General features: G+C 33.9%; 1 protein-coding gene and 1 pseudogene across 4 annotated transcripts; both read right to left on the minus strand.

The window, feature by feature from the left end:
- Nucleotides 1582-4235, minus strand: LOC100815698 (putative disease resistance protein RGA3-like; annotated as a pseudogene).
- On the minus strand, nucleotides 7653-20890 carry LOC100803795 (villin-3). 4 transcript variants are annotated; one of them, XM_006576757.4, is made up of 26 exons: nucleotides 20472-20890; nucleotides 20315-20351; nucleotides 19903-19958; nucleotides 18359-18456; nucleotides 17717-17816; nucleotides 17205-17273; nucleotides 16744-16980; nucleotides 16482-16659; nucleotides 16223-16355; nucleotides 15488-15647; nucleotides 15260-15410; nucleotides 15074-15174; nucleotides 14834-14992; nucleotides 13690-13758; nucleotides 13550-13618; nucleotides 13324-13461; nucleotides 13090-13218; nucleotides 12371-12518; nucleotides 12231-12241; nucleotides 11985-12125; nucleotides 11781-11906; nucleotides 11268-11330; nucleotides 10110-10217; nucleotides 8832-9084; nucleotides 8506-8747; nucleotides 7653-8211 (listed from the first exon to the last, which is right to left on the minus strand). In XM_006576757.4, exons 4-26 carry the CDS (start codon nucleotides 18412-18414, stop codon nucleotides 8098-8100), a joined length of 2955 nt encoding a protein of 984 aa, XP_006576820.1. In that variant the 5' UTR covers nucleotides 18415-18456; nucleotides 19903-19958; nucleotides 20315-20351; nucleotides 20472-20890; the 3' UTR covers nucleotides 7653-8097. The 4 variants fall into 4 exon arrangements, with proteins under 4 accessions (XP_006576820.1, XP_040869967.1, XP_006576821.1 ...); XM_041014033.1 differs by having other exon boundaries at nucleotides 19875-19958; XM_006576758.4 differs by lacking the exon at nucleotides 19903-19958.
- Nucleotides 20891-21419: the final 529 nt, after the last annotated feature.

The following is a 21419-nucleotide window of genomic DNA, read 5'->3' on the forward strand; positions in this document are numbered from 1 at the left end:
TTTCCGAATCCGGTTTTTTAAAAGTTAAGAACCAGATTTTTTTTTTCTGACCCGAAGGGGTCAAAGCTCCAAACCCCTTAAAATAAGACTAAATGACTATTTTGGTATTTTATTTTATTTATTTGGTTTAAAATGGTCTAATATGTTTTAAAAAGTTTATTTAGTCATTTATCTTATTTATAAGGTTTAAAATGATCTTTTATATTTTAAAAAATTTACTTTAATACCTCATCTTATTTAAAAGATTCAAAATTATATTTTAACTATTTAACTACATTCAATTTTTTCTTTCAAATAAGACCAAAATAATCGTTATTTTTGAATATATTTAAATAAATTTTCAAAATAACACTAAGCATACAAACCATTAGACAATTGTTTCCTTCACCTCCATTATGGCTTCCTTAACCTCTCTAAGCTTTCAACTTAAATCTTTACATCCTTGAAAGACTAATCTGAAATGTAATTTTACATTTCAGATAAGGTGCAGGAACTGATTACCATTATTAAATATAGAGGTGCAAGAAGTAATTATCCTTTCCTTTACATAGTTTTTTCTTGTTGATAAAATTTCCCCTAAAATATGTTTTGAATATATCTAATAAATACTTGAATTTTGTGTTTGATCTTTAATAATTTTTTGTTAAATCTCTAATAAAATAATAATTTTATTCTTGATTCTTGATATCTTTTTTAGTCCCTAATTTGTGAATTTTGTATTTATTTTTTGATAATTTTTTTATTTGTTATTAGTCTTTTCATAATGACTAATATCAAATGATGTTGTTTATGTTATTTTCAATTATTAAATTAGCTACAAGTAGTTGAAACAATTCGAATAGTTACTGGCTGGCACACACTATATATATGCTGTGAAATGTAATTTCTTTCTTATCCAGATCAATTTTCAATCTATTCTTTCTCTAGAATTCTCAATATTTACATAGTATTGTACTCATCAGTCATCACCATGGGATCAATAGTACTGAGGCACGCAACTAATGCTAATGCATCACACAATGATGGACACCAGACCTAAAATGGATGAATTCTGAATAAATTAATGACAATTGTTCTATCCGAAAGTTAAATACAAAATATGTAGTTCAAAAATAGAACATGATTTTATCTATGTACGCAAAGAGCATGATGTTAACAGAACCAAAGCAGCACATAGCATATTTCTAGTTATATGCAGACACGCATAGTAGACAACCCAATTAAGCAGAGAAGAAGAAATAGTGGGGTGAGGTTTCAAATTCAAAGGAATATGATTTAGTCAAGGGGATATAGCTCATTTGATTGAGCAAGGTACATGAATTATTGTAAATCACATGATATTATTTTCAATTCCTATAGATAAAAAAAAGGGAACATGATTTCACATTAACTAAAAAAGGAACATGATTTAAGATTAACTAGAAAGGAAAGGATGAAAACAAATAGATTTAGCTAAAACTAGTGGACAGCATACAAAAGCTGAAGATGGAGGGTTCTGTATAGCGCCCCTCTATGATCATGAGAATTTATATAGAAGATGCCTTTTCTTTCTCAAATTAATAGTTGAAGTATTCAAGAGACAAATGTTAATTTCTTTTGCCCCATGCCAAGTATTTTTTTTAACAAATTGAAATTTTAGCAGCAAAGTAATATTTCATTCATGATCAGAATTCAAATTGCGGTCTCCATGGTGTGCATTTCAGCTTTACTAATCGGGCAATCTCAACTGTAGATGGGACAACATTCAAAAAATTAGTTGCCCTTCTCTTGTTTCTCCAATGTGACAACAATCACTTTAGAAGAACCAGTACTCACCACATTGTGGCGCACATTTTGGACACAATTCAGGACAACCATTTATGCTCAAATCTTCTAGGGTGCTCATGAGGCGATGCATGCCACTTGGAAGATTCAACAGTTGAGGACAATTAACAATTTGGAGCATCTTAAGATGAGTTATTGTTGTCAGCCACTCAGGAAGCATCTTAAGATTATCACAATTTAAAATGAACAACGTCTGCAAAGTGTCTCTTGCCTTAGACATTGCTCAAAATGCAGATATTTCATCCTCGATCTTTGGATTTGGCTACCATAGCCCAACGACAGATTTAGCTTCTCGCACCGCATAACAAGCAAAGCCTCTGGTTTAGGGAGAATATGAAGAAGTAAGGACTCCAGGTTCCCACATGATTGAACGTACAAAACTTCAAGAGAAGAGAATTGTGACCCTCGGAACAAAAACTTCAAATTGTCACAACAACAAAAACTCAAAGTATGAAGATTGGTCAAGCTTGCAAATTCATCTTCTGCTAGAATTGATTGTTTTGTGGTTATAAACAATTTTCGAAGGCCGATTAACATCGCTAACCCCTTCGGCAATGTTTCAGGCTCCATGAATCCTCTTAGTGACAAAAGTTGTAAATTTTGGATTTTGCATATAGAATGAGGAAGTCTTTTTATTTTGTGGTTATTTCTAAGATCGAGACCTCACAAATGCTCCAATTTAGCAATTGAATGAGGTAGAGTCTCAAAACAGGAATCACTTAAATCTAAAATCCGTAGGCATTTGAATCTTGTTACCGATGTAATCAAAAGATCTTCATTGTCAGCACCCTCTCCATCGATCGGAAATAATATAGTTCTCACACTTCTGGACTTGGGGAACAAAGCACGGCTCAGTGAAGCATTTCCAACAACTGATAAATGCCTTACTTGCTCGGGTATATTGCAAGTAGGGAGTTTACTACTAGAAGCTCCTCTTTTGCAACATATATCGCAAGATCATGTTTCAAATCATGTACTTTGAAATAACAAATTGGGCCAAAGTCCTCAAGAAATGATCTTGAATGCTACTCATATATATATATATATATATATATATATATATATATATATATATATATATATATATATATATATATATTGTCTGGCAATATTCTCGAGCTTTTGACCTCCACCAGGAGATCGAAGTAATTCAAGTGATCCCCAAAGATTAACAAAATAGGGGCCGGTAAAATGTCTTTTTTCTCTTGTTCTAAGTTCCATATCTTCATGCTCTCTCACAAATTCCCATCTTTCTAAATCAAAATTTGAGAACAGAGAACTTCCTAAAGTTTGCACAGCCAGCGGAACCCCTCGTGCATTTTTTCACAATTTCTTTTCCTATCTCCACTATATTTGGATTTTTTTTTCTTCGTCTTCCTTTAAATGCCCATCTGACAAACAGAGACAATCAATTCTCTACGGAAAGACCTTCTAAATCTTACGAGGGAAAAGTACTCATCATTGAAGCAATTGATTTTCTTCGAGTTGTCGCTATGATTTTGCTTCCCATGGCACCAACTTTTATTAAATCTTTCAACTCTATCCATTTTCTACGATCATCATTCCATATATCATCCAACACTAGTAAATACTTCTTTCCAGAAAGGTTGTATCTAAGACGACTTTGTAACTGCTCAATACCTAAGCTGCTAACATTTTCTTGGTGAGAAGGAGCACTAGTTAGAGCTAAAGCAGTAGCAGAATCAGAGTTGATGATCTTAATATTTATCTGCCTTATGTCAAAGTCATCAGAGACACACACCCACATCTTCAGTTGGAAAAGTTCATCTATCCTCTGATCATTGTACACCAACTTTGCAAGTGTGGTCTTCCCCAAGCCTCCAATACCCACTATGGGAATAACACACACTTTTATCTCCATCACCATCACCATGAGCGTGTGGTTGCATCAAAAGCTTGATAATTTTATCATTATCATTATCCCTTCCTATCACCCATGAAGCATCAAAATAAGAATAAGTCAAATCTCTTCTTTGCACAAGTGTGCGGTTAACATCAATCCTCTCAAGACCAAACTTGTTCCCATCATCTGCTATCTTATCCAATCTACGTCTAACATGTTTGATTTGACGAGCCATCCTAAGACGGAAAACAAGAGAATTGGACGAAGAAAAGAAGTGGCCTACCTTCATTTTGACCACTTGCTTTCGCCATTCGCGCAACCCATGCTTGTGGTCCTTCTTCTCCTCAGCATCAAATAGCACACCTTTCACAATTGACAAAGTGTCTTTGATGCTTTGCACATCCTAGTATAGATCATAGGCTCGAGAAGCTTCTTCATAAACAGAAGAAGCAAGCTTCCCTAGCAGTGATTCAGCAATAACGAAGGGAAAATATTCGTCCATGTTCTGCAGCACAGAGCAGAAAGTAATTAGGATTGAATTTTGTGTCGTGGTCATTGGTCTCCTCCTCCCTATATATTTATTCATAAACACTTTGTTTTCCAATATGAACAGTGAGGTGACCGATGACCATAATGGATAAATCGGCACATGATTGACCACTGACCAACATCATTTGAAAAAGTTTCTGGTATGTCATTGCTCCTCCTCCCTATTCATGTTTACTTGCTTTTCTATATGCCAATCACCATAGTGTATATAAACCGTCACCTTCCAAATACATCTATGTGCATGTCAGGGACAAAATCAAATCAAATTACATATGAATAACATTTTAATCGATGTAAATTGAGAATTGAGATATGTGTATTTGTCATTATCAAAATAACTTGTTATGCTTTTATAATTTTTCAAAGCCTCGCAAAAATAAAATAAAAACTTCAGTGACAACATTTTGCTATGTAAATACTTTTTTTTCTTTATAAAGAAATCTAAAAAAATGATTTATACCTTTTAAAAATATATTCACTTTAAAATTTTCATATTATAATAAGTCTCACGAAAATTTATTGAGACTGGTATCTTTGAAATGTCGAAGCGTATAAAATAGTGAACGGATAAAAAATGTTTTTAATAAAATATCTATGTTAAAACTCATATCTTGCAAAAATTTTATGTGGTATGTGTGTTGGATGTGTGTTCCACATACGGGTGGAAATGAGGCGAGTAGCTTGTCGAGGGCCTTCGGCTCGGTCTATGTAAGGCTCGGTTCGGCTTGGCTTGTTTACTATAAAGGTCAAGCTCAAGCTTTTTAAAAAGCCTTTTTAAATAAAAAAAGTCAAGCTCAAACCATAAAAAAAGCTTGTTAAGCTTGACAAGCCGGCTTGTTTAACTAATAATAATAATAATAATAACTTTATTTTATCAAATCTTATCTTATTCAGATTTTATTATATCTAGATTTTATTCTATCTAGATTTTATTTCGTCTAGATTTTATTTCATCCCATCTTATCTTATCTTGTCCAGATTTTATTTTATTTCGTTTATGGGCTTGGACTTAAAATAGATTTGTAAGTTTTGGGGCTGAGGACCTATATAACAGCACTAAGGTTTTAGTTTAGGGAGTTTTTTTCGGAGAGGAGAATAATTCTAGGATTTTAGAATTCAAGTTTTTATTATTGTTCATGCACACTGTTCACGTAGAATAAAATTCATTTTCTGCAAATCATTTCTAATCCATACATTTTTTAATATTATGCTCTTTTTATTTTCTTTTCATATACTTTGTGCTTTAACGACTTGAATTCAATATGATTTTGTTTATCAATTATTTTTGGATTTGTACATTACTTATACGGAATTTTATAAGTTTCTTTTTTTAGTTAGTATTTCACTAGGTTTTAAAATAATTAATTAATCAAAGACGTCTTTAAGTAGGCTTTTAAATAGGCTCGTGGGCCAAGCCAGACTTTTATATAAGCCGAGCCGAGCCTTAGAAAAAAACTTATGACAGGTAATGAGCCAAGCTCAAACCTTACGTATTCAACTCAGGCCGAACTTAAGCCTAGTAAAGCTTGACTTGGCTTGGCTCATTTCCACCCCTAGTTCCACACTCCAAAACCCAAACATCGACCAAAGAGATCTAACTTCGTTGAGCAAAATGTGTGAATTATTATAAATCCTTAATATTTATTTTCGATCCCAACAAATAAAAAAAATAAATATTAATACTGAAAGTAATCATACTTAATAAATGATCATATAACAAAGTCAACCAATAAATATTGTATAGGAAAGAGCAGAACGGGAGTTGGTAATGAAGTTTGTGAAATTGTGGTTCACAAAGCACTGAATGATGCGATCTAGAGACATTTTAGACTTGATATCTACTCAGTGTTACTCCCAAGTCCAGAGTGTGTCAGCATGTTATATTGAGAAGTTATAGTAGGCACTAATAAAGAAGACAGTAGGTCAACTAAAACCGATCATAAGGTGATGGCATATTGATCATTCGTGCATGATTGATTACTGAAACTGTAAAAGTTGATAGAACAAAAAGTAATCAATCATGCATGGCAGCATGGGTAACCTCATGCTTTCGACAAACCAATGGGATCTGAACCATCCCTTTTTTTAATCGGCCATGTTAGTTGGTTAGTTCTTGCGTCACAACTCACACCAACATCAAGGTCTTGAGTTCCTGTAACTGTCTCCAACATTGGCGAAGGATACGGTACTGGCTTGGAATAACAGATGTCTTATTTGGTAACAGAGGAACAACACTGCAGCTGAGTGGAAGATTATAGCATGTCTTACCACATGGATACCATGGGATTGGCACCTAGCATGTGTCTTGCTGTTTTCTCTTTACACCAATGATTCATGAACAATACATGACTCCATGTACTCCCGCCAATTGTTATTTTTAATTTTTACATATACTTAATAAAAATGTAGAGACATGCTAACCAACAAGGTCCAATAAAATTGGTAGATATATAGCTAGATTCCTTAAACATGTTGTCAAGGGCTTTCGATTCTTGACATGTGTATGAGAAGGCCTTTTGAGAAGAGGCAAAATCCACTTCTTTACGTTTTGAAAGGAATTAGTTTTCAATTATCGGTTGGAGGATATCTTTGGTGGTGAAAACCTTGAAAAAAAAAGGTAGAAACATGATTGTTTCAAGACATACACTAATAGTGAATAAAAACTTATATCATCTATAATAGGTGAAAACATGCTTGCTGGAAAAGGTAGTAACCATTCACCACCGGTTTTAGTCATGTGGCATTTGTTGCTACTGGCAATGTTGGTGTTCCCATTATGGTGACCGGGAATGTGTTGTTGGTGATTATAAAATGTTTGTTGTTGTACCCTCTAAAAGCTAGAGATTGGACGCTAAGAGGGATGCTTTTGGCTAACAGCAAGTTCATGAGAGGTTTATTCATCTTAGCGTTGGTGAAAGCGGTATTACAATGGATAAATTCATAATAGTTGATGGAGCCATTAAAAGAAACTCAAAGTCAAAGCTGCAATGGACTCTGCTAGCTTTCCAGTATCATTTCAACAAGATTCAAGTACCTTAGATGTCATAAAATGAGTATTTCATGCAAACAACTTGATAAAAATTTTAAGTGCTCACTAATTAAGAATCAAATCTTAATCAATTATGTAACCAACAAATTCTTAATCCTTCGGTCAAAAATAAAAAATCTTAATCCATTAGGTAAGCAATAATTAGTAAATGTAAATGCCCTTTATCATTTAATAAAGCCACAAGAACCAGTTTAGTTTAATGAATTAGTTGTGAATATAAATTATGCTTCATTGATTTATGATATATCATGGACGGGGGATTCTTTAAAAATGCAGCAACTCCAACCCTGCAAGTCAAAACATCAAATCCCACTGGCAAATAATAAGCAGCAAAGCAGGCGCATGTACATAATTCATAGCCATAGATAACAAACAAACGAAGTTTCATTCTTTATATTGAGATTCAGTATAACATGCAATACATATACACCCACCTCCCTAACCAATAGCAACAAGGGATAAAAACAAAAAAAGCCACATTTTTAAAATACAAACTTGACAAAATGAAAGAATTGAACCTGTCCACTGTGTTTATTGCTACAATAATATGTGAACATTACATGAGGAAGAAGAGGCATGCTCAATTTAAAAAGAAGAAAACTAAAACTCACTCTCCAAGGCAGCGTCACATTCAAACTTGGACACTAACCATATATAGCTAAGTCCATTATGGGCCAAAAGCAAAGTGCTATGCATAGGAATCCAAGTAGGGTATATATAGCAAAAAAAGCCACACTACCCAACAGATAAGTGCATCTCAAGATATATTAGGATGCAAAAGCAACATATATGTTGCTTGTTGTGTCTGAGTCTAGAACAAATCCACTTTTCTTTTCAGCATGTCTTGCTTCCATCTTGGCAACTTGGAGAATGCATCTTTGGCCATTCCAAATACAGCTTGGAACTCTTTGTCTGACAGATAGGCCTAGGCAACATCAAGTGGAGATGAGAAAAAAACATGTTATCATCAACCAAAGCATAAAAATTCATAGAATCATATACCGTCCTTTAGGATTTCAAATATAACAAAGGTCCCTCGATATCTAATATAATTATTAAGACTTCCAATTAACAAAAAAGGTTGGGGTACTTTGTTATTTAATAGAATTCATGGGAAACTATAGTGATGGTCTCATTAAAAAATTTAGGTAGGTATACATATTTTTTAAACTTCCATTAGCATATTAATAACATTCAAAGTATGCAAACCAAGACTAACCTCTCTCCGTTTAAGATCAATTCCAGACACAACACTACCAGATTTGGTCTTTAACTGCTCATAACTGAAGAAATTTTGATTATTATTTTCACTGTCATTTCCTCCATCCTCCACATTTTCTTGTTTTGGTTGTTCTGAATCCCCATTGGTACCAGTTTCAAGGGCAACAACTTCTGTCTCCTTGACTTCTGTAACTTCTTCAACAATTTCCTTTTCAGAAGGGGCACTTTCACTTTTAGTATCTGGAATTGAACAAGAATTCAAACTTGTCAAATAATCACATGCAACACATTGGACCTATAGCCAATAAGAGCTATTTTTCTCACCAAAGTTGCTATTCTCCACTACAGGACTAGTGCTAGCCACAGGAGAAGTTTCAGGTGAAGTTTTCTTCTTTTCAGCAGTAAGAACTGAAGAGAGAGCAGCTACTGCGGCGGCTCTTTGTGATCCTTGACCTCTTCCAGATGGCCTAGGAGTATAAACTTTGGTTCCAGATGATGAATTAAATGCAGAGTTTAAGGCTGCTAAGGCTTCAGCCCTTTGTCTTGGTCCTCCTCGACTTAGCCCATTCGACTTATCCTGTGTCAGTCAGAGTAGAAAAAAATTAGAAAGGAGAACCAATTTGTTTGTTTGGTTTATCCAATTATCATCTATGACACAATTAAATATTAAAATTTTATTTAAAAATAAGTGCTTCTTTATCCATTTAGGCTTTAGCAGATGTAGTTGGATGTCTAGGAGTTTGGATGAATGTCACAAAATCTAGGATGTAGAAGGGCACTACTACTGCTAATTTTCTTTAATATGACAGTATGCTTTAGGTGAATCTATTATCTTTAATCTATTTATGAAAAACTGGCAAGAAAAAGACATGTCTATAACTTTAGTATAACTTCCCTATACAATATAAAGTGGGATGCTAAGACTTCTAGTGTATCTGTCCTACTTGTATTCATAGATGAAGTATTATTGTTCTGGCTATGATCCACTTTAATGTTGCACCGAGTGGATTGTATGGTGAATGGGTGATCAAGTATAATTGCTACTTAGATGTTGTTAACTAGGATAATTTCATAAGGTAAAACTGAAAGGATCCTAATAGCACATGAGACAAAATTAAACTTCCACAAATTTATACAATGTCTTTGCAGAGGCATTCACTCCTTGTTGGAAGCTTGATGCTAATTTTTAAGAGAAATAAAGTCATTCTGTTAGAGGTTTCTCATTGACGCTAAACTACAACCCCATAATCAATCATAGAGGAATAATTTAAACACGTAAGTTGAATCTATAGCTCTTGAGTCCCATGACATGACTTAACTTTCCAAAATGAAACCCAAGAAAGCCCTTTCATTATGCTCACCAAGTGAATTTGGACATATTAAATTTAACATACCTATACTTAGCCAAACTCAATTATTCCATTACAGGTCACAACTATGAACAAACAAAAAAAGGAATACAATGTGATATATGGGTTGACTGCCTTGTCATTACCCTATGCCCTCCTTTCTTATCAGGAGAATCTACTAATGATTTGAAGTTCAGTGACTGTAAAATAAAGAAAAAAAGATAGTAAATAATTTATAAACAAGTTGCTGTACCGCACTGGATGTTGCCTCAGGAGATGAATTGAATGCATTATTTAAGGCAGCCAAAGCTTCTGCTCTTTGTCTTGGTCCCCCTCCTTGACTTGACCCATTAGACTTTTCCTGTCAACATATAGCGGAACCTAGTTAAGCAAATAATTGCAATAATAAATTTAGATATTAAACCTAACACCAACAGCATTGCATCTTCGCAAGTTTATACAATTAGTAATTTTGAGAAAGAAAAGAAATATCGAAAAGTAGGAATTTGGGAATATTTTTGCTTGAACTTGAAAAGACTGGGAAATCAGAAAATGGAAGAACCAAAGTATCAGAAGGTTTTATTTATTTATTTTTAAAAGGTGTTTTGCTATTGTATTAATCCTAGATATACTTATTTGATACCGATAGACGGAGATTTTTCACGTATTGGTGCTCGTACATGAATAAGGATCTCCTTTGTTGCATTTAAGCAAGACATTGTTTATGATAGAGGTTTAGTTTCAACTGTGTTTTAATATGAAAAGAAATTGTAAGATTTTACATGTTTCAATTCATGGTTATCAAACTCTTGAGTTAACTTGTTAACTCTTACGAGTTTATGATTCTACTTACATTCTGTGAGTTGACTTGTGTCTACTCATTTTTTAGTGGAGTCTCGAAAGATTTGGTAGACTTTTGAATTTACTATCGAGTCAGCCGATCAGCCAGTCAGCAAGTTAAAAAAATTGGATCAAAACGCAAATCGTTTTAGTTTGTTTTCTGTGCATTTAGGGTTCAACATACCTTTATTTGGTGTGATGTTCCTGATCCGATGAACTCTGACCTCTAACAATATCAAACCCTTATTCTCCAATAACACCAAACCCTCAATGGGAATTCTCTACCGCTATCATCACCTCCACAAGTTATTATCTAGTAGTGATACATTACTAGACTTGGTTATTATTATAAAATTTATGGTTTACTATTTTTCTTTATTATGTTGTTGAAATGTTTAATTGATATGTTATTTATAAGTATTTTGTTATTATTTTTATATGAAGTAGACTCTTATGAGTATATGAGTCAAGTCCATGAGTCAAAAATATGGTGCTCTCACCAGTCTAAGTATACCCTCGAGTTTGATAACCTTGCTGCAACAAGTTTCTCATGAAGAATAGAAGTTCATACCTCTACAGGATGGCCAATTCCAAAGAGTAATGTCACCTTTTTCTGGAATGAGTTTCCTGGAACCTGGATTTCATTAGGAAGATAATGAATAGGTATTCAACAAATAAAGTCAAGAGCCTGTTTGGTTATAGGCAATGTTATCTGTTTCCCTTTTTAATTTTTGCTAATAATTACAAAAATTCCATCTTTTTTCACTTTGTTTCCTGTATTCAAAGAATTGAATAGGAGATGGTGAAAACACTTCAGCGTTTAGTCTTCTTCAAAAACCTCATGATCAACATATAGCAATTTCACAAATCACACATAGATCTGATACACTTTCTATCAGTAAATATACTAATAGCACTTAAAAAACCTCATGATCAACATATAGCATTATACTGTTTTCAATCAACATAAACATACAGAAAACTATAACTTTACCGGCCACAATGATTAAAAAGTGTGAGAATGAACATTTTTTTTAAGAAAAAAGGAAAAAAAAATGGAGTTCCTTAAGGTTTTAACACGTACCATAGCTTTTGTATGATCCCAAGAAAAGTATGTTGTGAAAAAGCAAGGTTCATTCCCTTCTGTTACTTTGTATAGTGGTACATGAGGAGATAGTCCCTCCAGAGATGCAGCCTTATCTATGTATTTCTGAGAGAAAATTTCTATTGTACATCAAGTAAAAGGAAATAAGGGAAATGAAGGCTCTAATTTGTTGAGCATGTTTACCTGGGCAATTTCAAAAGCATTTTGCTTTTCTTTTGGGTCCACACACTGACCAATCCATACAAACACTTCTGCGTGTGTGTCAAGGATCAGGATATCCTCTGTTAACAAATCATCTTGGGAAAAGTTGTAAACCTCCTCTACCTGAAGAGTACAATATAAGAATAGATTTAGAAGACATACACTGCTGACAGGTTTCCTAGCAGCAGTGTGGAAGTTCACATAATGAAGTTGCAGTCACAAACTCACCTGTAACTTTCCTGGTACATCCATGTAGCAAAGCAAGATACAAAATTAATAATTGGTCAGAACATTCAAATATCAGCAAATAAATATGCTATTTTATAACAAAAATTTATACAGAGAAATACTATTACAAGAAATTTTACCTCTATTAAAAGAGAAAGTGAACAAATGGGGGTCTCTGACAATGTCATTAGTGACTTTTTTGTTGTTGTAACTTTGTTTCCCTCCAAGTGCAAACCAGAAAGTTGAGGTTTCTGTTCCTTCTTTAGCAAGCTTTAAAGCAACTCCTGGCTGGACATGGATGTGTAATATGTTAACATATAACGTATAATGTAAACAACAATGAATTAACCATAGTATACTGGTGAAAAAGAAATAGGTGGAGGCATAGCCACATGTTAGCCCGTTGCAAGTGATGCACTTGGGGTACAATCCCAAGAACATAGTCATCCCAAGCCTATTTGAATGACTTTATCCTGATGTAAAAAATTCTATATAAATGTAAGAATAATGCTTAACAACAGAAATATGAAAGCCATTTCCACAAATTTGCTAAGTTTTCTTGTTAGAAGAGTTCTTCCCTGAAGGGTAAATCAATCCCAGTTGCCAGAAACTAGGAACTCAATATTTGAATCATATAAGATTGAGACAACTTGGTTATGGTTTAACTTATGATGGTGCTTGAATAATGCAATGGAACACCCAAAACATCTAGCTAAAACCCTTTAAAGTTCAGCTTTTTTTAATATTCCTTTGATGCAGAAAAGAGGTGAAACACAACTACGGAGAGGATAAAAACTCCTTCAAAACAGGAAGGAACAAAGTACAAAAGAGAGCAAGAAAAAACATATAGCAAGGCTACCCTTAAAAATTCAGCAACTTTTGCAGCAAGCTGCTGCTGCTCAAGGGAACATTGATTCCCATGCCATGTAAAAACAGCTGAGCCAGATTGCAGGACAAAACACTCGGTAGAATTCAGCAATGCTGCCACCTGAACAAGAATAACATAATTACGGTCGGCTAGTAGAGAAAGTAGCCCTACCAAAATAACCACGGTGGAAAAAATTGAATAAGTTAACTTTTAAAGGGAACATACTGCATCTACTTGCACCACTTTATTATTATGAGTGGATGTTCCAGAAATTCGAATAAATGCAACACTCTCTGCTGTGTATGTCTCATCTGGCAAACCTTTATCTGCTATCAATTTTTTGTAACCAGAGCTCAAGCCTCCCTGAGTCAGACATAAGTCAGGTAAGTTAATTAATTTCATACAATCTATATATCTTAATAAAAATAGCATTGGATTTTGCAAATGATACCTTGAGGACCACCATTGGATGGAAAAGAACAATAAACTGTGGTGGCTCTTTACCATCAAATATGCGACCCTGCAAGAAACTACTACAATTATACAGAGTTTCCAAGCAATATCCCCAACATAATATAACATTACGGATACCTGAACAGGTCTACCCTTTAATGAGTTGAACATTGTGTTAGCCAATCGAATAGCCATTCTTTGGTCCTCCTGAAAAAATAAGAAATACCAAGTCAAGTTGTTATATCATGTGTTTTGCAGCTGGACAACAATGATTTGGATTATTTTTATTAGTATGAAAACAATGTGCAAGCTAAGTATTAGTGAGAAATTCGTTATGTATCAAGATGAGTCATGGAAGATATATAATTGTTAGAGAACATAATCAAGATATTGAAATACTGTACTATATAAAGAAACTCAATTTATAGATGCACAGATATGTACTATTTACGAGAGTTTCATACTGAATAAATCTGTTATATACACTGACATGAAACATTAATTCCAAAAGAACAGAATGATAGGATTGTAAAAGTGAAATCCATACTTATATTTGTTTGAAAAAGGGATTTCCTTTACAGCCATTTTTTTTTCTCAGCACATATTCTTTCTAGGAGTCTTTACGAGTAGTAAATTCTATTATTTCTATTGTATTATTGGGTTTATTTGAATGCACTGTGTTTTATTCTTACATAACTTTTTAATTATGCTCTTTGATCCAGACTTGGTATCAAGCCAGTTTTATTCTTTTTATAGATCCCTGGTCTTCAACAATCTTATTTTTCAGCCTAAGTAATTTTATTTACCAAAGAATCAAGTTCCATCTTTTATGATTCAGATAAAAAGATACATATTTTCATCCCAAAAAGTACAGAAGGTCATATCAGTTGCAACCAAATGCAGTAGTTCACAGACACAACACACAACACACGTCATATTGCTAGCTTGATATTGAATGTCATCCACTTTGACAGTCATATAAATTATGCTTATTGAAACCGCATATTTTGACCATCTTTATCCAGGATACATCAATTATTGCCATTTAATAAAGCCAAGATAATTCAGAGTCTGCTCCCCAGTAGAGCTGTTCTACATACCGAATGTTATCACATCCACAGATCCACACACAAGAAAGCACACTAAGAAATAATGTTTTTGGCCAAGCATGGAAATTCTAGGCCAGTCTTAACAATAAGGTAAGAGCTGTAGAGTGAATGTAAAAAAATTATTACAATTATCACAACATATTTTGTGCTCAAATTAGAGGGATTTAAATTACCTCAGTGCTGTCTTTTCCAAACCAACAACACAAGTAGTAGTCCTCCTTCCTCTCACTAGAGTGATAAGTGTACAGTACTATGTAACAATCTCCACTATAAAATTTACCGATATCCTCCTTAGGTAATGGAGTCTTAGCACTTCCATTGATTTGCCATACCTGTAAGTGCCAAATAACATTAATGTTAGCTGGCATAACTTAATTGAGCCAAGAAACTAATTAAAAAAATTATAAAATCACCTCCATCTTTCCACCTCCTTCAAGTAGAGGTGGAATTTCCTCAACAACTGAGGTAGTTTTTGTCACCCCTTTCACACCCATACCTTGTTGCTTAAGCAAAGCTGACAGTACAAAAAAAATAACATTCTTATGAATGATTGATAAAAAATCCAAGCCAAATTACAAGTGAGAAGAAATAACGTCCACCTGCAACTTTTCCTCTTCCTTCATCAGCACCAGTAGTAGCAGATCCTGATGGCCAAGAATCAAAGTTGGACTTAAACGAATGTGTCTCATAACCTTGAATAATTCTGGTAATCCTTGTAGATTTCGGCCTTTTTTGACTTGTGAGAAACTCCTGAACATATTAGTAACATTAATGACTTCACTTCAAACCAACATATGAAGAAATGGTGGAACTTGCAATAGCATTACCTCAGCTGCTTGACATGCTGCTTTTCGTTCTTCAACTTGTGTTACCCGGCCAACCCAGACAAATACCTCAGCTCCACAGTCCAATAGATAGCATTTGTAGTTCTCCAGCAGTGATTTTGAAAGTTCACCTTCCACAGGCTTGGCCTCACCATCAGCAATACTGCAGGCACAAGGTCATATCCTCCAGATCAAGAAACTTAAATGCATAGTGCACATATCATAAAACAGAAACAAAAAAAGAAAAATCTATATACTGCTAAAAGTATCAAGGAGGATTCTTTTTAAAAAAAAAGAGATTTAAGATTATAATATATCTAGCAGAAAATAATCATGGTCCTAGTATATAAAAGTAAACAGCAGGGACATGACATCTTCAACTTCAGACATAATGAGAAGAATTCAAAACCCCCAAGTTTTAATCATTATATCTTTTTATGTCTCATAAAAAAATACATTCACAATCAGCGCAAAATACATAATGCACTTCTTCGGCACCAGCATCTGCTGCCTAAAATGCAATAATAAACCAAATTTTATATACTAAGGTGATAAAAAGAAAAAGCAGGATAAGATATGAAATTCACAAAAGAAAAGAAAAAAAAATCCTGAAGGTAATATTGACCCAACAAAAATTATCTATATCCCTTTTTAAAATGTAAGATAAGTATAATTGATCATATACAGTTTTCTACTCATTTTATTGAATTGCAATCAAATAGATTTATGGAGCTATACCTATAGAGTTGAGCAGGAATGGTCTCTGGAACAATATCATCCTCACTAATTATCTTCTTCCCAATGGGAGCAAAACCACCAAAGAGAACCCAAAATTCACCTGAGTCTGACTCAGTATCCAGCTTTCCATCATCTGCAATGTGGGATACCTTTTTATAGTCACAAACAAATCAAAATACACACTTGGAGAACATATATTCAAAATCACATGGCAAGCTTTTCATCAAGTTACAGGAAAACATGTGCCTTGTGCCCTTACCAACAATTGCAACGTCGCATTTTCCCTCATGATACTTTTCCTTCAACAACTGAATAACTTCCAGAGCCTTGGCTCTTTCCTGGATATTGGAGTTTGCACCATTGAATTGATAAATCTTATTCTGAGTGTCTAGGATGAATACATCATCATGATTCAGTGAAGACCGTGCAAAAGGAACCTGCATAAGGAAAACTTTGTATCACATTTTTAGTCAATGAATGTGCACTGCATTTGAAAAGTACATGAATAGAGAACACTATGCCTGTTTTATTCTGACAACTCTTTTTCCTCTGCATACATACAAACGTGTTTCAAACTCCTCTTCTTCAGGTTTTTTAAATCCCGATGCAACACCTCCCTCTAATGGTATTATACATGGCTTAAAGTATGACAAAAACTTGTCGGATTCATGCCCTTGAATTTCCCTGTGTTGCACTGCACGTCCTCCAAGAGACGCATCGAGTTCAACAGTTTTAATGGCTGCTGTTCCAGCCTCATCCTACAAGGAAAATCACCATATCAATAGAGATTATTGGTTCAAGAATTTCCAAACTTTGAACCATCATACATAAACCAACTTTAGAACCAGAAAGAGAAAACGAAAGGGAAAAAGAGTGAAACCGGAAGAAACATAAACACAAAACTTGAAACAATAACTTTTCTTAAAAACTGAATGGAACAAGAGAGAAGTTGGAAGTAGGGGAGGGTGAAGTGTAAACTTACCTGACTTGTATCCTTTCCAATCCAGAAGTGAATATCATACAAATAAGCACTTCCTTTGCCTTGTGTTGTCTGCAAATAAACTTGAAATCAACACCCAATATTTTTAAACAAAAAGTAGAAATATATCTCTCCACTTAATATTGGAATTTTATTGAAGACTTTCATTTGTAAGAGTAGGGATTCTGCTAAAGACTTAAGGGTTTCCTTATTTATATTATTATATATACCATACAAGCTGTGCTGTTCCCCTAGAATCATAAGTTGAAATTAGTCACCCTTTTGAGATCTATGTGGATAGAAGTTACTTTCTCTATTATTCTGTGCATGTGCTTTGATCTAGAGTTTCAATACCATAATTGACATTATATTGTTTGTTTCAATCTCACAAGTACTAAAATGCAATTTATGGTATTGTTCTCATCCCAAACAGGAAAACATAAACTGTTTCCACAACATTAAGCCTCTAGTTTAGCAATGTATAAACACGAGGTAATATTGGATACAGCTCACACCTGCAAGATGATGTAAGAATCTCCCATGTAGAATTTCCCATAATCAGGTCTGGGCAATGGAACTGGCTGAAAATCCTCAATCCTCCATATTTCAGTCCCTCTACAAAAAGTTAAGTCTAAAACTCCTCAAGTAGATAATATATTCAACTTATAATAATATAACTAGAACAATAATTCTTAAATTTGAATATCAATTACATAGTGCTAGTTTTTTTTTTTTTGCACAGCAAAAATCGATATATAATTTTATATATAATGTAGTACTAGGTGTACTGCATACAAGATAGAGAGTACAAGGCAAAATTGCCTAACCCATCTGAAAATTGCAAGATAACGTTATCTGAAACAAAAATCAATCCCTAAGACAACTCCTCCCTCAAACTAGTGGACCATTGATTAAAATGAATATGGAAATCTTTGTCCATACATTTTAACCAAGCCCATGAATGGAATAAAGCTTCATCCATGACTTTTTCGGAGTTGAAATTCTGGTTATTAAAAACCATTGAATTTCTATGCTTCCAAATAGTCATGGATAGTGCTTGATCATTCTCTCAGAAGTACTGTTTTTTCTTTATTATTAAATGAAAAAGTTATAATTTTCACGATTTATTTTATAAATCATCCTTTTATTAAGGATACACTTTTTGACCAACTCCCTGGAATGCTGGATCCAACACTTTTGTAGCACTAGACATGGCTGAAAATTCCTTCTAAAATACTGTCTTTTCAGCTAACACCTACAAATTCCAAAGTAAACCACTGAATGAGAGGAAACAGAGTTAAGAATGTTTTAGCAAGAGAAAATCATGTATAGTTGTCAAGCATGAAAACAGAAGTAGCAACAATTTCAGTAGCATTTGGTAGACACATTAAAATCGGATAAAAGGTGTTGTATTCTACTTTTGGTGCCTTATAAAAATAGAATAAAACAGGACATGGTGTTAAAAAATGGTATATTTTGGTTCGACCAAAAGGGGTGCAGCCAAGGAAAATAGAACAGAATGTAAAGTTTGATTGGACACACTGAGCAGTGTCATTATGCTGTATATCAGAAGAAAGCAAAACTAACTACTTATAACCAGAAAAATCATCTCCACAACTTAAACACTTACCTATCAGTGGGAATATATCAGTTAACTAGAAAGTACAATTTAGTCCTATCAAATAAAGGTTACAGTCCTATACTTGCACTGAATCTATAATATAACTAATTGGATTTTGAGTTCATAAGCTATCTTACTTCAGGACTACCATCATATAAGGCTTTAGCCTGCCATTCTATTTGGCATCATAATGTTGAGAACCAACTATCCCAAAAGCTCAAGATGTTAGGTGAAGGATCATGAACGGGTTATATCTAGCACACCCTCTTGCATAAGTCATTTGGATTTGAAATGAAGACCAGAATGATTGGAGAAGAGGACTGATGAGAGAAGACAGCAGAGAAGGAGGTGCAGTTTGCTGGAAAAACGACAAGGCAAAGGGAGACTAGTAAACCACAGTTGAAACATGGATTGAAGATTGCCTCCCTCCAAGCTGATACCATGTTGAGAGTAAACATAGAAAAAGAGATAGAGGCAACAAATTGTGTTTTAACTACACAGCATAGGCTGGCTGTATAGAATTGATGAAATCAATACAATAATACAATTTCCTAATTACCATAATTACATGATTTGGTTAGACACTAGCTTATACAATGAATCTGAATACTAATGCTCTCAGTCAATGAGATGTCCTATTTCAATTTTCTAAAATATTGTTCAAGATATTCCTCTAGTACAACCCTGCTTAGTGAAAGTATCCCTCTACATAAGCAATTTATATGATTAAATCCAACTTGTCACATTGTGTACAACTACAATGTATTGCTCAACTACAACCCTGCTTAGTGAAACTGGGAGCAGCATTATCAGATTGAAGTGCTCTATATGTGAATTGCAGCAAAGAGTTCAGCAAATATATTTGCTCATTCACTGCTTGCTCCACCATATACCATGCCTCAAATTAAGTCCAAGTCATTGATAGCCAAATGGATTCAGCATTCCAAAATTTGAGTTTCTGAAATCTGTGAAGTTATCTAAAGAGCAGAAAAGTAATTTACGAGTGCGATGGCTATGCAACGGATAAGAATTGTTCACTTAATAGATTTTACCAAAGATCAAGGAATTTTGAGCACGTACTTGATCTGATTCCGAGCTGAGTAGATGACAATCAAATAGTAAACACTGCAACTAAGCTGAAACACATGAAGAAACTTAGACCATAATGTAAGGGATCGACTTGATTAGTTGCTACAAAGTTGAATACTAAGTAAGATCTAATGCTCATTTAGCCAATTCTCAGTCAAACTAAAAAGCTAACAAAAAAGAAGACATTGATCAAAGCTTGATTAAACAAAACAAAAACAATGCAAGTCATCACAAATGGATAATACAGTCGTGAGATCACCAAAAGAACAATCAGAGATAGATGATCAAAAGAGCTCAAGACTGTGAACCAATATCAAAACAAGAGGGTTGTGCCCAAAAGATCAAAACCACTGTGATCACAAAAACAAAAAAGGAAAAAACAAGAAGAACCCATCAAAGTTACCACAATATGGGACCAATGCAGATCAGCAGCCAAGACACTGAGTCAGAAAAAAAGATTAGAGCATGAGATCAAGGCAGAAAAAGTAAGAGCATTTCAGTTGACATTTGAGTATGAGAAGAAGAAAAAAAGGAGCAGTGATCAGAGAAAATAAACGTACCTGAGATCTCAATGCGTGATGATGGTTTGGTTTGGTTTGTGAGTGTGTGTGTGAGAGAGAGAGGGAGAGAGAGATAAGAAGAAACAAGGTATGGGGAGGACAAGGTTGCAGAGCTGGCAATAAAGAGAGAGAGAGAGAGAAGAAGATACTTGTTGGAAAGAAAAGTGTGAAATATTATTGCTGTGACATCTTCTCTCTCTAGCTTTTTTTTCTTCTTTCTTTCTTTATAGCCTTTTGAGATTTGAAACAATTCAGAGTTGCAGAGAGAAGAGAAGGGGTATGGATGAATTATGACGAAGATGAAAATGAAACCATTATGACATGAAAGGCCAAAGGCCAAGTTGGTGAAACGAATGAAAAAGAAAAACCAAACAATGAATTTTTTGTAGTATGAAAAATATAAAATGAAAAAGAAAGCAAGAAGCTAGGAGAGAAGGTTTTTATAGTTGTTTGTTACATAAGACGCATGAAGCACATAGTCGTTATTTTAAGGTAAAGATTCGCGCAACCGCTAGTTTTGGCCTGCTAGTTGCTTACATGGATTCTTTTTTGGAATTTCCTTTTCTCGTCTATATTTTCTTTACTATGTGTTACTCTTCTCTGACTTCTCTGTCTCTCCATATCTGTTCTCACTGCTCAAGTCATAGCACTGATACATCATTATTTTTCCTTAGTATTTCTTTTATGAACAAATAATTCATGTATTCATACAATAATATTTAATTTTTATATTATTATTATGTAGGATAAATATTGTGTTGGACACCAAAAATATTATTTTACACCTGACAAGAAAAAATCATATAAGTATAATAAATATATGATGTGATGTGAAGAGAAAAATAAAAAATACTTATGAATTACTTCATGTTTAAAATGATAAGATACTCAAATATTATTTTTCTATTATGAATTCATCTATTGATATATGATAAATTTATTAATTTT

The sequence above is a fragment of the Glycine max genome, chromosome 3 (genome assembly GCF_000004515.6).
Source record: "Glycine max cultivar Williams 82 chromosome 3, Glycine_max_v4.0, whole genome shotgun sequence".
NCBI classification, from domain to species: Eukaryota; Viridiplantae; Streptophyta; class Magnoliopsida; order Fabales; family Fabaceae; genus Glycine; species Glycine max.